Raw genomic sequence first — 17,474 nt, 5'->3', positions numbered from 1 at the left:
TTTTCTCTCTTTTTTCTCTCTTTTTTTTTCGATGAATGATCGATCTATACTTTTGTCTTGCATGTAGTTGTTGATTTCAAGATCATGCATGAGAACATGATCAACTTGCTGAAGAATAAGGAGGCCATAGATGCCAATCTGATCATTCTATAAGAGTAGAAGAAAAAGATATTTGAACTCATTATCGGATTCAAACATCAACTCGAAGAGAAGTTGAAGGCCCTGAAAGAGAAGAATTAGAATCTACTGGACCTTCAGCAAAAGGTCAATGAATAGGGGAAGAAGATTTTTGATTTGCACACCATTACTGAGAAGAACAAAGAACTAAAGTTGAGGTTTAGAGAGACAGAGAAGGCTAATGAGGCTTATGAGAAGGCCATAGAGGCCTTGAAGAGGCAAATTAAGAAGGAGCAGGACAAAGCGGCCAAGGCGATGGAATTGTACCAAGTTTTTGAGGAGTTCGAGGATGAAGTGTCCGATAGTTCTGAGGGTGCATATGATTATGCCTTCAGTCAGTGCTGCAACCTGATTAAAAAGTTGTATCCCGAGATAGACATCTCTAAGGTCCTTCCAAAAGTAGCCGTCGAGATGGGCGTGAAGGAAGATCTTGAGTCACCCCGTGAAGCGGCAGAGGAGCCAGCGAAGGAGTCTGATCGGTCTTCTATCGAGCCGAAAACAACTAAAGCTATCACCGTAGAGCCCATATCTGTGGTACCCCTAATAAAGGTTGAAGTCCTCGAGATTGGCAAGAAATCGGAGTCCACTCCAGCTATAGAGCTTGCTATTATTGATACTGGGAAGTCGGAGCAACCCAAAAAAGAATCAACCAAGGAGAGCTCCGATGCGTCAGTGATCATCCAGTGAAAATTTTTCTCTTCTTTTCAGGATGTATTGACCTAATATAGATCTTTTTTTTATGGAATATGTAAATTCAATATGGATTCTTATTTTTGTATCTTCTTTAAATATCAATGCAACCGATATTTTCTCAGGCGTGCTTGAATCATGTATTCTAAATTTTATTGCTTGCCAGAATAAAATAATGACATGTATCTTTATAATTCAACAGAACAAAAAATTGATAACTTTAGATTCATCCATCATTAATTTATTAAAAATGAAGGATGGGATGTACCTTTATTTGTATGACCATGGACGGATCATGTTTTAAGATTCAACCCTGAGATCCATGTTTTCAAGAGAACTTGAAGAAAATCTTGCTTCAAAGATCAATATAATATCATATCGATTTGAAACTGATGTAAAATCTCTTCGGTCTCGTATTCGATACAAGACTCATCGATCGATGGAGGGATTAAATCCTCCGAGGCTTTTCCAGACTAAAATCTGGATGAATATTTATGCCCTTCGGGGCTATACCGGATCGAAATCCAGGTTGATGTGTACCCTTCGAAGCTTTATCAGATCAAAATCTAGATTGACATATATGCCCTTTGGGGCTTTACCGGACTAGAATCTGGGTTGATGTATGCCCTTCAGGACTTTATCGGATCAAAATCTGGATTGACATATGTGCCCTTCGGGGCTTTATCGAATTGAAATTTGGATCAGCATGTATGCCCTTCGGGGTTTTTTCAGATCAAAATTTGGATTAACATGTATGCCCTTCGAGACTTTATCGGATCAAAATCTGGATTAACATGTATGCCCTTCAGAGCTTTATCAAATTAGAATCTAGATTAACATGTATGCCCTTCAGGGCATTATCGAACTAAAATCTGAATTTCAATAAAAGAAAAAATACGACATATAAGAAAGAGCTCGTTAGAGCATTTTCATTGATAATATTTTTTGAAATTTTTAAAATTTTAAGTATAAAAAATAATGGATCTATCTAAATTTTTAATTCTATAAGCCTCTGAACAAATTATATTAGTGATCTGATAGGATCTTTTCCAATTAGAAGCTAGTTTACCTTGTTCAGTACGTTTTAAGACTTCAGCTCATCTTAGGACAAGATCATCCTTTTGAAATGACTTCAATTTTACACCGACATTGTAATACTTGATAATTCTCTGCTTATAGATCGTCATTCTGATATAGACTTATTCTCTCACTTCATTAAGAAGATTCAGATCGGTTCTCAATCGGTCTGAATTAGTTGTCTTATAAAATTTTTTGACTCTATCAGATAATAAGTTAATTTTCATTGGGATCATAGCTTCAGTTCTATAAATGAGTTTGAAAGGAATTTCTTCTGTTGAAATCCGATATGTAGATCAGTATGTCCACAGTACACTTTACAGCTCTTCAACCCACAAGCCTTTTGCATCAATGAGCCTTATCTTCAAACCATGAAGGATAGTTTTATTGGTTACTTCAGCTTCACCATTTGACTGTGGATGCCCAACAGAAGTGAATCGATGTTCAATATGAAATTTGGAGTAAAATTTTTTGAACTTGGGGTTGTCAAACTGTCGATTATTATCAGTGATGACAATCCGAGGCAAACCAAACAGACAGCTTATAGATTTCTAAATAAAATCTTGCATCTTTTTCTCTATGATTTGGGCTAGAGGTAGGGGTGACAATCGGATCAGATCGATCATAAACAGATCGGGTCAATGCGAGTCAGATCAGAAAATCATCAATCCAAATTCGATCTATTTATTAAATGGGTCAAAAATTTAAATTTAAATCCGATCTATTTATTAAATAGGTAATTCAATCCGACCTACTTAATCCATTTATCAAATAGGTAAAATTAGGTTAAACAGATTAAACAAGTTAAACGGATTAAATGAATTAAACAGGTTGGATTAAATAGATCAGAAATAGGTTAAACATATTTTAAATAGATTAAACGGATCTTAAATGGGTTAAACAGGTTAATAGGTAGGGTTAAATGAGTCAGAAATAAGTTAAACAGGTTGAATAGGTTAAATGGGTTATCTGACTCAATTCGACCTGAATATTAAACGGGTTAAACAGATCAGATATCTAAAACTCAAATCTGATCCAATTATTAAATGGGTTAAATAGGTCGATCCGTTTATTATCCAAACTCATTTAGCCTAAACTCAAACCTATTTATGGTGGGTCGAACACAGATCTAATTGACGGAACGGGTCATAGTTTACTAATCCTAACTAGAGATTCTGCCTCTACCTATTTAGTAAAATAATCCATACCTATGACCAAAAATTTTTTTTGGCTTGCTACTACTGGGAAAGGCCCCAAAATATCTATCCTCCAAATTGTAAAGGGTCAAGGGACAGTAATAAAAATAAGCTCAGAAGCAAGTTGATATTGGATATTAGTATACTTTTGGCATTGGTCGTACTTATTGACAAGATCAGCTACATCTTTTTGAATAGTCAATCTGTAATAATCTTATCGAATTACTTTATAAGCAATCGATCTGCTCTCCAAATGATTTCAACATATCCCCTCATATACTTCTCGAAGTACGTGGTCAGCTTCATACGGTGTCAAGCATCAAAGTAATAAGACAAGTTATATAAGTGGCCTTCTTGAAGAACATACCATGAAGCTTATCTTCTAATGTTTCTGGCCTTGGTTGGATCATTGGGCAGAACTCCTTTGGATACGTAATCTACGAGGAGATCAATCCAACTCAGCTTATGACCGACCTAATATACAGAGAGCACCTCAATACTAGGCCTGTTAAATTATTCAATCAGTACCTTCTGATTCAGTTCGAAAAAAATCTGAAGTGGGGTGGTGGGATAGAGCGTCAGTCCGAATATTTTTCGATCTAAAAATTTGGAGCACTTCAAGCTCTTCAAAATTTTTGGATAGCTTTTTGATATTCTGCACGTAACGAACCATCGTGAAATCCTTAGCTTCAAATTATCCTCGGACTTGACTAACGACAAGTTGGAATATGTAAATATCTTTAATTTTCTGACTCCGAGCTCTTTTGCCATTCTGAGACCCACTGTCAGGACTTCATATTCAGCACCATTATTGAAAGTATTAAAATTGAACCTCAAGGCCTGCTCAGTCACGAATCCTTCAGGGCTAGCCAAAATCAAATCGATGCTACTTTCTTAAGAATTTGAAGCTCCATCCACATGTAGAATTCAGAATAAATCATCACTTTCGGGACTTGCTAGAATTGACTTGTTATCTGGGATAGTGCATTCCGCAACAAAATCAACTAGTATCTAACCTTTAACTACAATTCAAGATTGGTAGTGAATATCAAATTCACTGAGTTCAATAGCCCATTTGGCAATCTGACCCAAAGTATCAACCCTTTGTAATATCGATTTGAGCAGTTGGTCTATCAATATTGCAATAGCATGAGCTTGGAAGTAAGGCATGAGTCTTTGAGCTGCTACGATCAAAGCATATATCATCTTTTCGATCTTTTTATACCGGATCTCTGCATCCTGCAATGGTTTGCTTGTGTAGTAAATAGACCTTTGAATGTCCATTTCTTTCTGGATAAGAACTAAGCTGACTGCATAAGATGAGAAGAAAATATATATGTATAGTTCTTCACCCTCGATCAGCTTAGAAAGAGAGGCAAAGAGCCAAGATATTTTTTAATATCCTCGAAGGCAGTCTGATGTTCTTTTGTTCAGCTGAAATTTTTGATATTTTTTAATATTTTGAAGAATGAAAGACATCTTTCAGCTGACTTGAAAGTAAATTGACTGAGGGCTTCCACTCATCCAGTGAGCTGCTAGATTTCTTTGATAGAAACCGAGTGTTTTATTTTTAATAATGCTCTAATCTTTTCAGAATTAGCTTCTATTCCTCTTTGATTAATGAGAAAGCCAAAAAATCTATCTGAACCAACTCCGAAGTAGCTTTGTTAGGGTTGAGCTTCATCTTGTGCCTTCTAAGTTTTTCAAATGCTTCCTTCAAGTCGGTAATATATCGATTTTCTTCGATGCTCTTTACTATCATGTCATCAATATAGACCTCCATATTCTGACTAATTTGTTGCTTGAAAATTTTGTTGATGAGGTATTGGAATGTAGCACATGTATTTTTAAGATCAAATGGCATCATTTTGTAATAATACAGACCTCTTTCAGTAACAAAGATAATATTTTCTTCATCTTTTGAAGCCATTTGGATCTGACTGTAGCTTGAGAAAGTATCTATAAAGCTAAAAAGCTTGTGACCGAAGATAGTATCTATGAACTGATCAATTTTTGATAGAGAAAAACTATCTTTCGGACAAATCTTATTGAGATCTCTATAGTCGATGCATATCCTCCATTTACTATTGGCTTTCTTGACCATAACAAGATTAGCTATTCATTTTAGGTAATGAGCTTTCCTGATGAATTGTGCTATAAAAGGCTTGTCAACTTCCTCATCGATGGCTTTTTATCTTTTCAGAATGAAACTTCTTTTCTTCTGCTGAATCGGTTTGAAATTTGGATTCATATTTAGTTTATGAACAATCACATCGGTAGGGATGTCAGGCATATGAGAGGTCATCCAGGAAAAGATGTCAGCATTTGCTCGTAGAAATTTGATCATTTTCTCCCTTAGACTAGGTTTAAGATTCACATCGATTTGGATCATTTTTCTCGGATCATCTCCCAAAAAAATGGCCTCAAGCTTTTCTGCTGGTTCACCTCGAATTTTTTCGACCTCAACCAGTGCATCCAATATACCAATTGGCACAGTTTTCACCGATTGATTTATTTTAGTAGAAATTATAAAATACTATCGAGTCACCTTCTGGTTGCCATGTATTTCACCAACTCCTTCCATAGTCGAGAAACGCACCAATAGATGATAAGTAGAGACAATATCCTTGAGGGCATTGAGACTAGGTCGGTTGAGGATAGCATTACAAGCAGATGGGACTTTGATTACCAAAAAAGTGAGCTGCACTATTGATTGCCTTGGTTTGCATCCTGCTGTGACCGATAAAGTAATTTCTCCTTTAATTGTCATCGAATTTTTTGAGAATCCAACGAAGAGAGTACCGACCTGCTTGAGCTATCCGATCAGGTTCATTTTTGAGAGAGCATCATAAAACAATACATCAGCAGAGCTTCCATTATCAACAAATTTTTTTTTCACATCATACTTTGCTATCGCCATAGAGATGACGACAGTATCATTATGAGGGGTTTGGATCTCTTTTATATCATTTTTAGAAAAAAAATAACATCTTCAGTTCTCTGCCTCTTGAGGGATGGGTCATCAGTACCAGATAGGATGTCGAATATCATATTGATAACACCAGCAGTTGGTCGGTTGTGATCATCAGAAGTTTTTTCTCGTGGAAGCCTATACTCTTCGATTTTGATCGGTCTGACATATTTACCGAGGTAACCCAGGCGCGTCAAGGTTTCTGTCTCATCTCGCAGCTGTTTGTATTTTTTGATGTTATGGCCATGATCTCTGTGGAAGCGACAGTACTTCCATTTGTCTCTCTTCTCTGGAGGGGCTTTCAAAGGGCCAGATCTTCAAAAATATCTTCCTCCTTCAATTTTCATCAGAATTTGAACTCCGAGAGCAGACATAGGGGCATAAGAATTAAAGCGCTGAGGTGGGCTTCTTGACCTTAGATTTTTTTGGGATCGATTTGAATTTTCAATCTGCTCACACTCTCCCTCGATCATTTTTTTCTATTTTTATTTTTTTTTGCCTGCCTCAAGATAGCCTCCTCCTCCACGGTCTGGGCATACTTACATACCTGATCGAGCATCTCATCGTAGGTATCCAAAAAGTTCTTGTTCAAAGAAAAAAATCAAATGGTTGCTCTGGAGTTTTCTTTTTAAAACAGACATAGCAACTGATTCATTAAAAATTTTCACCTCCAGGATGGCCGTGTTGAAACGAGCCATATACTTTCGGAGATCTTTTTCCTTCTGCTGCTGGATAGAGAAAAGATTATCCACGTACCTCAAATGAGATCTGTTAGTGCCAAAATAAATGACGAACAATCTTCCAAGCGACTCAAAGAAGAGATAGACCCTTATAGGAGTCCAGAAAATTAAACCCTTGCTATCTTCTTAAGGGTTGCAGGAAAAATAATGTACAATAGGATATCGGAAGCCTCTTGTAAAGCCATGAGGGTCCTATAATCCTTGATATGATCCATTGGATCAGCAGAGCTATCAAAAGATTCAATGACGGACATCTTGAATCGGTTCGAAATTAGTTCACTTAAGATCTCATAAGAGAATGGAAATCGAAGATTGAAGCTATTTTTATTCTGAGATCGACCTCCTGTCTAGAGTTCTATCAGATGCCTTTCAAGATCCAGAACCCTGTGCTCTAGGTCACCCCCTTTTTGAACTTTCAGAGTATTGAGAGCAAATTTGCTGTCAGCCTTATCAATGTGATGTTCATCTTGATGGGTTGATTGAGGGCTATACTGAGACAAAGCATTTGGAGGAGGAGCTTCTTTAGACGGTTGCTCCTCCTTTTGAAGCTGTTGAGCAGCTAATGTCAGGACTTAGACTTGCTGAACAAGAAAACTAAATTACTGAGAATCAACAGCAATTGACTATTGTGGTAGCACCTCAGATGCTCCTTCTTCTGAAGCGGAGGGAGAGGGATGTTGAGCTCGTGCTTTGACCATTTTTTTCACAAAAAAAATCAAAAAATCTTTCCTCTAGCGCCAATCTATTGCTGCAGAGCTCAAAATCTAGAGTAGAGTGAATCGATTTGGGAGAGATTGGGTCGGAGCGATCCTTATAATTTGTCGAAAACTTTTTCAATCTGCAAAATCAGTCAAAAAAGTGGATGGAGATCTTTTGGTTCTGGACCCTCAGATGCTTAAGTCAGTTTGAGCCTTGAGAGTTGGGGTGAAAAAGAATGGAGGAGCAAAAGAGATTGAATGAAACTGGGGGAGAACTGGATAGGAGTCAAAAATCTGGCTTAATTTTCTACCGACAGAATCTTCCTTAGTTTCAGAGAGCAGAACTTACCGATGAAAGATCCCTGGCCCTCTATTTATAGAAGGTCTGAGGAGACCGTTCTAGAGTTTGTTAAGCCATTAGAGGAGTTTGTTAGGCGGTTAGAGAGCTATCTGTAAGTGAGCTGGCATACAGCTCTGTATATAAGCTGGATATAAGATCATGGCTAGCTGTGGTTTGGTTGAGGAAGTCGCTGTGGGCGTTTTGCAGAACGGTTAAGTCCGTCACAATAGTAACTCACCTCGATAGATGATCGAGCCAAACTAGAGATGCCATAACATTCATCCCGGATAAAAAAAAGTATCATGGTTCAGATCGGCAGACACCCAATCTGAATATTTCTTTATCAGCTGAAACGTCGTTCGGATAGAATATAAGGATGTTTTTTATTCAAATTAGTATTTTACCAATCTAAATCTGTCAACCTGTAAATTAGTATATTAAGATTTGATGTTTTAAGATTGATATTTTTTTGATCTCGTATGATGATGTCATGTGTTTCGAGGTTGATTTAATGCATCAATAGGTATCATGATTTTATCACGATGAAAAGTGTTAAATACGTGATAACATTTGTTTAAAGGTTTTAAGTTGGATATGGAGGCTAAAAAAGCCAAGAGATAAGTATGCATTCTACCAAGATAAGAAAGACAATTAATACTTTGTTTTGGCTAGCAGGGAAATAGCCTGGACCGAGTTTTGTTGCAAGGAAAGTTACGAAGGTATAAGGATCAAGACATGGTGGAGGGATGCATGCATCTGTAGCAACGCAAGCATGAACGAGAAGTCGGCCCCACGAAGCGCCGAAGGCAGATAGGAAAGCAAGTAAAAGCACAAAAAGTTGGCCTAGTCTCACATGGGGCTATCACGGAGAGGACCAATTCCTCTGTTCCACATGGTAAGCTAGCAGCATGGAGATTTTTTCCTTTTTAGGAAAAAACAATGCCTAAAATATATGAGGAGTTAATGGACCATCTATATCCAAAGGGTGTTTGATTGAAAAAAATTAAGATCTAAAATAAAAATTAAAATAAATAATTTTTATTCTAGTCATTTTGTTGGAGGAAGTTTTATTATGATTCTAATTTCGAAGTGGAATGAGAATGGTCCAATTTACTTGAATTCAATCTCTATTTTTTCTTATGGATTCAAACTTTCATTCCGATTTTGATTTCAATCGTGAATAGCTTCAAAAAATTTGATCAATCTGATTTTCATTTCAATCTATTTTGATTCTCATTCTGATGGCAAATCAAACACCCTCTGATTAATTTTTCGGTATACCACATGCCAAGAATTTAACATCCCATATTCTGGCATCATATTTAGCCATATCCAATACATCAAATTAATTTTTAACCTCAAATAAATTTTTTCACTAATTTCTTTTCATAGTGAATAATTAATGTATGACCGTATGATATATAGGATATAATATTTTTTTTCAACTATTCTTGAAATATAATATAGGATAGATATAATAAATAGATGATAAAAATAATATAGAATATAATAAATATAATAAATAAATATAATAAATATAATAATTAAAATATAAATAAAAAAATATAATAATATAAAAATTTAATTATTTTTAGAATAAAAATTATATTAATAATATTATCCATTTAGATGTGATGTGATGAATATATACAAAGCTCATCATATTTTGAGTTCTGATTTTAATCATACATCTATATATTTATATATTTATATAGTATAGAACATAAATATAATAGATAATAAAATATATAATAAAATAAAATAAATATAAAATTTTTATTTATTATTTAAAATAAGATTGTTTTTTTTTTTTTTCATTTAGTATCATTCTTTCGTGTAAAAAATATAATGTGAGGGTTCAGATTATATCTTTTGCACGAAGATTTATTTATCTTCCTCCGCAGCATCAACTGTCGCATCATATTTTATACAGATTTCAAAATATGAATAAAATAGATGTATAGATTTCGGAGCTGTCATCGTATGCCAGAACCCATAGCCGGGACCCTGCTGTGCGGTGCATTCCACTCACCGTCGGGTTTTTTTTTTTTTTCCCTCCCTCCGCGAGACGTGCAGTCTCTCGTATCAATTTTTGCTTCCCATTGTATCGCTCTCTCGATCTCTCCAATGGCGGGCCTCAACGCCCCCCACCGCCCCTCGGCAAGCCTCGCCTCAAGAATACTCCTCCTCCTCACCGCCCTCCCCCTATTCCTCGCCTCCTTGGCCTTCCTCCTTCAGTGGCGCGGCAGCGTCGACGACCGGGCCTCCCGGTGGACCGCCGAGTCCCAGAAGTTCCCCGGGAAGGAAAACAGCTCCGACATCGGTTCGACCGTTCCCTCGTCGACGTCCGGGAACTTGCCATTGTCGTCCTCCGATTGCGTGAAGATCCTCGGCCGGAGCTCGTTCCCTTCCTTCCCTTATTATCGCGGCTGGAATCTCAGTTTCGAGTCGGTTCCACATCCAAAGGTGAACTTTTACGATTATTTATTGGATTTCTGATTGGTTGACTGGGATTTTGGTGCAATAATTTGGTTGAAGGAACGGAAGACTTTTTTTTCCGCGCTGCTTAATTTAAATTTTAAATTTTAACTATAACATTTACATTGTATCCCATGATCCGATTCTAAAGTCTCTAGACTATGCTTTAGACTTCAAACTATTTTCAGTTTACTCTTTGGGTATGAGACTAAGGATAAACTATTTATCCCTCTAATGGTTTTTAAATATGCAGATAAGTATCGTATCTACCACTTCGGCTAGTTTGGAGCAGATTCTACCGTGGTTGTTTTACCACAAGGTCATCGGTGTCACACAATTCTTTCTATTTGTCGAAGGAAAGGCTGCAAAACCTCATGTTTCGGCAGTCCTTGAATTGATTTCTGTAAGTTAATCAATCTCTTTTCTCGTCAGAACTCATCCAAGTTGATTCTCATGTACTCAGGAGTCTACTGTGTATTAACTTGTGAAATATGCTTTCAGTTTTTGTTGCTTTATACACCACACTCTACTTAGATTTGTGTTTTGGGGTTGACAGGGTGTGAAACTTGTACACAGAACCAAACATCTTGTGGAGAAACAGGCACAAAGGTTAGTTTATTTCACTTTCTACAGTTCTGCACCATACCAGGTTGTGCCTCGCCAAGAACCAATTTGGGAAAAAAAAAAGGCCTTTTTTTTAGTCCATGTAAATCTCCACATTATCACATTTGATATGATACAAATTGCAGTACCATTCCCCATCCAGCCAGTACTGTATTAGCTTTTGGACCGGGACCTGAATCCTTGTTTCTGTCACAGTATTTTTTTTTTTGTTCTGTGACATGGAATGATGATTACCATAATTTTAGATGAACTGAAACATACTTGGAGGAGCTGATGCATTGTCTTGAGTATGAAAGTGAAATTGCCTTAATGTTGAGCGTGTATGTAAGTGTGTGTCGACATGAAAGTCTTCATATCAAGATGACTATTTATTGCAATATCATAGTCCTAATAAAAGTTCTGTTCTATTGTTCATTCTTTTGCTTTAGTAGTTGAATTTTTCCAGAAGTTTCTACATTGAATAAATCTTGGATATCTAGGATTATTGTATTATAGACAAGGTTCACTGTACTGGTGCATACCACCATGTACTAGGCCTACCGTACTTTATTGGTATTGAGCTAATACTCGGTATAGGCATGTATTAAGTCTTAAAACACCGAACCGGCCCTCATACCGAGCATACTGTCATTGTATCAGCATGGTACTGGTAAGGGGTCCAGTACGGAAAATGCATACCTTAATTATAGATGTATAAAGTATATAGAATATTTGTAGAATATCGATTATCATGAACTCCTGTATACCCACTAAAATCTTTGTTTCTCCTTGATCTACAGCCGTATATGGAATGAAACATGGCTGGCAGGCTTCTTCTACAAGCCATGCAACTATGACCTCTTTGTGAAGCAGTCACTAAATATGGAGATGGCTATTGTTATGGCACGGGTATGATTTATTCTGCTGCTTCTATCAAATCAAGTTCTTTAAATGCATGGCTGACAAGTATCTTGTCTTAAGTATCTAATGGCATGCAGCTTGCTTGTACTCTTGAATTTTAGGTTTCTATTATAGTTGATATATCCTTCTATTAAGGCTTCCATTGTTATCAAAGAATTCATATAAAATATGAACTTATGCTGTCCCTTGTTTGCCAAAGGAAGCTGGCATGGATTGGATATTACATCTCGACACTGATGAGTTAATGCATCCTGCTGGTGCTCAAGAGTACTCTTTAAGGCGGTTGTTATTGGATGTCCCTAGTCATGTTGATATGGTTATCTTTCCAAATTATGTAAGTTGGACTATTGCCTACTACATTTAACAATGATCTACATGTTGCATATGTGATGGATGACCCTTTTTCTTTCAGGAAAGTTGCATTAAGCGAGATGATATAAAAGATCCCTTCAGTGAGGTAAACGGTGTTCCATTGTTTCTTTATGCTAAAAACTTAGCAATGCTGGTTCTAATATACTTATGCATATTATATTTATTGAAGCTAAATTTATTAGTCCATTCCTTTTAGCTATGTTGTAGCTCACTGTGAAAAGAACTGTTTATCTGGCACTCCATGCATGCATATGATGTAAATGGGCAATCAAGTCTCTGGGATTGTTGTTGTTCCTGTTACATTTGATTCCATCTAAAACTGGTTCTGATTCTTGACTATAACCAGTTGATTGGATATTCCAAATTTGTAGACATCCTCGAGGTAATGATGCCTTGAGATTCACAGGAAAATATTTTGATGTACAATTAAAAATGATTTCATGTCAAAACTTGAATTCATGACTTTGCATATCCTGCTTATTCAGCTGCGTGCTTAATCTTAGCTTCTCTGCATGTGCAATAACAATATATAATGATTTCATGTTGCTTATGCTCATGACTCTTTCAAATGGGGTTTACTTTCTTTGTGCTAAATCCTATTTTCACAAGTTGACACTCATAGCTTTCTTTCATGTCATCTATAAAGGCTATAAGATGGTCTACATGTAGGAGGTTTTGATAGTGTATCTCCCTTATAGAGTATAGAAGTTGATGGATAATATGTTGAAATATTCACTGGCTTCATAATCTGTCAGTTTAACTAGTTTTAAATATAGCAGTTGGGTTCATTCATTGATTAAAATTTATTTCTAGGCTTTCTGACTCTTACCTGGTACCCAGCTAACAGAAACTCAAGTTCTAAATACTTTTACTGCACAATATTTTATTCTCAAAAATTGCTGAAAAATGCATCCATCACCTTTGCCTACCAATTATACAAGTAAAATGCATGTTAAAGTAGTTTGGCTTGAATTTCCTTTTCAGAAATTTAGATAATAAATCTGTAATAGAAGTCCAGATGTTTAGGCAGTAATATTTATAATGCATCTTGCATGATCTGTTGTTGACATTTAGCCAAACTTTTAGTAGCACCTGATTTTGACAAACTTACTTTATAAATGAAGAGAAGCTTTTGCTAGTATATTTCTCTCTCAAATCATTGTCAAATGGAAACTTAAAAAGAAAATATTAGATCTGTTACAAGTTACAACCTTATCAGTATATTCTGTTTCTGTCAATAGGTGTCCATGTTTAAGAAAAACTATGACCATCTACCAAAGGATACATATTTTGCTATGTATAAGGAGGCAACACGTCGCAATCCCAATTATTTCCTTACTTATGGAAATGGAAAATCAGCTGCACGAATTCAAGATCATCTTCGTCCTAATGGTGCACATAGATGGCACAATTATATGAAGACCCCAAAGTAAGATGATTTGCTGTCATGCTGGTGTTTTCTGGACATGTATGCACAGACTGATTCTTAGGGTTCGATTTTTTATAATGTTTACTTCCATCCTGATGACAAGCACCATATTTGACTTAATTTATGGCTTTGTTGGACAATTCAAGCAGTATTCCTTATAATAAGTCTTTTATTTTTGTTTTAGTGAGATCAAACTGGAAGAGGCTGCAGTTCTACATTTCACATATAGCAAATTTTCAGACTTGACTTCTCGACGTGACCGGTGTAGTTGCAAACCAACAAAGGATGATGTTAAAAGATGCTATATGTTGGCTTTTGACAGAGATGTGAGTATCATCGGTCCAACTTCCACAAAACTGAATTTACTCTTTCAAAACATCAGTCCTGGTCACCACATTAATTCTTTGCTTTTTTTTCCTTTTTTTGAGATATTATTTTTTCAAAGAGAACTAGGATCATAGCCATATGAAGTTGCATTTATCTATACCAATAACTTTCAATACATGTACTGCAAGTCAGAAGCAGTAAAGACATGAACAATGATATATATGGTATGAGCATATGCCCCTAGGCACACAAGTGAGTCAATTAGTGAACGTGTTGTAGAAACACAGGCATAAAACTGACACATGCAGACATACAAACATCAATCATTTATTCTTCTATACAATGCCAATTGTTGTGAGTTCAGCATATTTGACACTTAAGCCATTACATGGTTGTGATGAAAAGGCTGTTTTACTCCCAAAACCACCATAATCCATACCAGGTTGACTCTGCCCATCTGTTAGCAGTAAAGGATGTTTTTATCTTTTCAGGGCAAAATTACTACCATGCATTGGGTTCTATGTTTACTGATTTTTCGCATAATCATCAAAATAAATTTAATATTTTTTTGCATGGTAGAGCTTTAGCACATGGCATTTTCTGTAGAAATGCCTTCCACATGCATAAACTTAGTCATGTTATTGTCTAGACCCTTCACAAGTTGATCTGATTTGTGTGCTGTTCTATATTGAATGAATGATTGCTGTCCGATACTAAATGAATTACCATCAATATCTCTCAAAAGGAAACACACAGTTCTATCAACCCAGGAGATATCAGAACTTCATGTGACCTAAATAAAAGGGATCAAGTCTGTTGGGTGTGGTTACAATTGATATTTTGGATACCTTCTTGTTATCTAATTTAAATCTCATAGTATTGCAATTTAAAAAGTTGGCTAGAGTACTAATTATAAAAATATGAACGACACAATATAAAGATTTAGTTTGTATTTGATGAAATGCCCTTAGTCTATGCAAATACATTGATTTGGTGTAATACTTGACCATCATACTGAAAGACCAGGTGCCTTTTCCTTATTGTGATCAAGTTGGAATCATATTATCATTGATGTACCTATAAGTAATTCACATTTAAAAATAATCTCGAGGTGTATAGGAACATCAAAGTTACCACTGCACAGAGGACATGCGGGTTTGAGAATCTCTTTAAATAAATCTGTGCCCTCCCTGATCTCTTCATAGTTGGAATTAATCCATCCGAAGGCATCATGGTACATTTGGTCTGTTGTGTTCATTAATGTGACTAGAGCAATGTTTTATGGTGGAGCAATGAAAATTAATTGAACCATATGCAAATTTGATTATGCATGGAAATAAACCTTCATCAGATTGAGGAACAGAATTGATTTGGATTGACGGGTCTGGACCAAGAGAAAGACTTTAAAAAACTAATGGAAAATGAAAAAAAAAAGGCTTTTGTTGATGAAACTGATGGCTCCCATGTCCTTGATATCTAAAGATGACAAATTGTGTAAGGCTGCTTAGAAAAGATGACACCAAGTCCTCTTTGTTTTGAATATGTATAGTCCGACATATTCCAATTCATCATGTGTCTTCTTGGTTCCATGGGCTCAGAAAGCTTGATAACAGATCATAAAAAACTGAAGCACCTAATCTAAAATCCCTGGGACTTGGCTAATGACCAGTTTACATTCAGCTTAATAATCAATAATTGGCCTCTTAAATTATGGCACAATTAAAGCTCCATTATGGAACCATTTTTTTAGCAGATTCTAGGTGTTTTGCACGCGTATTTGTTTGAGAAGCAGGAAAACTTTAATTCAGTTTGCTAAGAGCATTCTTTTGCAACTTTGCTTCATCCATTTTGTTGAATTATTGGCCTTTCATTGTTAATACTTAAAGGAGTGAGCTTTCTATGGGAACATAAAAGATCATGCTGGTGAATTACATAGAACTTGTACCTCGAGCTGGTGAATAATATCTGATATGTACCTGCAAATTAACAATAGAAAAGTGTGTGCATCTGCACAATTTTTTTTGTGTTCCATGGTTAGAAAATAAAAGCTACTTTTACCTCGAAGAGAATATTCTCATGTAAGATTTTCTTTTCTGTGCTATTTATTTCTCTAATAGTGTCCACATTTGCACTGCAGGCCTTCATTATTGCATCGACTGCCTCTCCAGAGGAAATGCTGCGGTGGTAATATTCTCAAGTTTCATCAAATATATTTCCTTGTATATATATTTTAGAATTGCTAGAGGATTTGCTGTTTTTGTTGGTTGTGAGTATAACAATAACCTAACATTGGTTGGAGGGAGTTGTTTGTTAAAACCTAAACCCTGTCAAATTACAAAGGGAGCGAAGTCTAATATTGCTTGCTACTTTGAGTTTCATCTGCATGATGGATTCATGTTTAATGCAATTTGTAAATTTCTGACAGTTAATTGTGTGAGATTGTTCTTGTTTGCATTCTTTACCTATTTGGAAATATTTGTCCACCATGCGGCATTAGTTGATTTCTTTCTTTTAACAAATGTGCTTATGTATGCAAAGCTACTCCAGCAAGAGGCTCAGACCACTAGTCAATAGTGTATGAATCTGTTATTTTTGTTCGATGTTATAAAGTTTTCTTTTCCTTCTCAGGTACAATGACCATGTTGTGTGGAGTGATGAAGAATTAATCATAAAGCTTCTCAAGAACGGTGTCTTGACGCATATATATGCACCAATGGTAACCTCAGCTGTTATATTATTTCCAGATTGATGATTAGTTTTTTTTTTTTTAAATGCTTATCTCTGTCACTACTTGCTGGTAAGTCATCTTTGCCTCATCTTTAGGCTATTATTCAAGGTTTGAGGGAGTCCGGTGTTTTCAGTTCTGCAATTGCATCTGCACAAGCACTCTCCAAAGATAAATCTTTGCCCATGGGAGACCTCCAAAACAAGAATTCCTCGACACTCCCCAATTTGAGCATTGGTGCATCCATAGCCACGACGAGAGGAGCTGGTGGTAAGGAATCTCTGGCAGCAGCAAGGAAGATTTTGGAGACTATTGTCTTCACTGAGAATGCAATTCCACCAACATCCCCGCCGGGCTTGGATGATGTCCAAATTGAAACATGATGATCTTCCATTCAGCATTGCTTAATTTTCTGGTTCATATGATTCAAGAACATCACATCGCAGATGCCAGTTAATTGCAGCAACAAAAGAGAATAGATGATAACCTGTGTGAGAGTCCATTAATCATGTTCATTGGGTGGCTCTTCTTCCCGATTGTTGGTTATGTTCCAGCGCACACCTTTTGGAGTCTCACATGGGATTTATGTGGCTGATGATGTGGCAACAATCCTTGGAGAGTCGACCCTTTATGGGGGGGAGGGGGTAGGCTTGTCCCTAGATTAGAGAATTAAAGGGAGACTGAACGTTGTACCTGCCGTTCGAATTGATCTAGCTTGATGCAGGTGAAC

At 36.3% G+C, this 17,474-nt stretch overlaps 1 protein-coding gene across 1 annotated transcript; it reads left to right on the top strand.

Moving 5' to 3' along the window:
- Positions 1–10,003: 10,003 nt before the first annotated feature.
- LOC105042422 (glycosyltransferase-like At2g41451) lies at positions 10,004–17,184 on the top strand. Its single transcript, XM_010919627.2, has 11 exons — positions 10,004–10,355; positions 10,621–10,770; positions 10,924–10,976; positions 11,771–11,879; positions 12,091–12,225; positions 12,304–12,348; positions 13,505–13,692; positions 13,877–14,018; positions 16,157–16,203; positions 16,648–16,735; positions 16,843–17,184. The coding sequence occupies exons 1-11, from the start codon at positions 10,017–10,019 to the stop codon at positions 17,125–17,127; spliced, it is 1,581 nt and encodes a 526-aa protein (XP_010917929.1). The 5' UTR covers positions 10,004–10,016; the 3' UTR covers positions 17,128–17,184.
- Positions 17,185–17,474: the final 290 nt, after the last annotated feature.

The sequence above is a fragment of the Elaeis guineensis genome, chromosome 2 (assembly GCF_000442705.2).
Source record: "Elaeis guineensis isolate ETL-2024a chromosome 2, EG11, whole genome shotgun sequence".
NCBI classification, from domain to species: Eukaryota; Viridiplantae; Streptophyta; class Magnoliopsida; order Arecales; family Arecaceae; genus Elaeis; species Elaeis guineensis.
The sequence above is the reverse complement of the archived record's forward strand: the minus strand, read 5'-3'. Positions and strand labels throughout refer to the sequence as shown.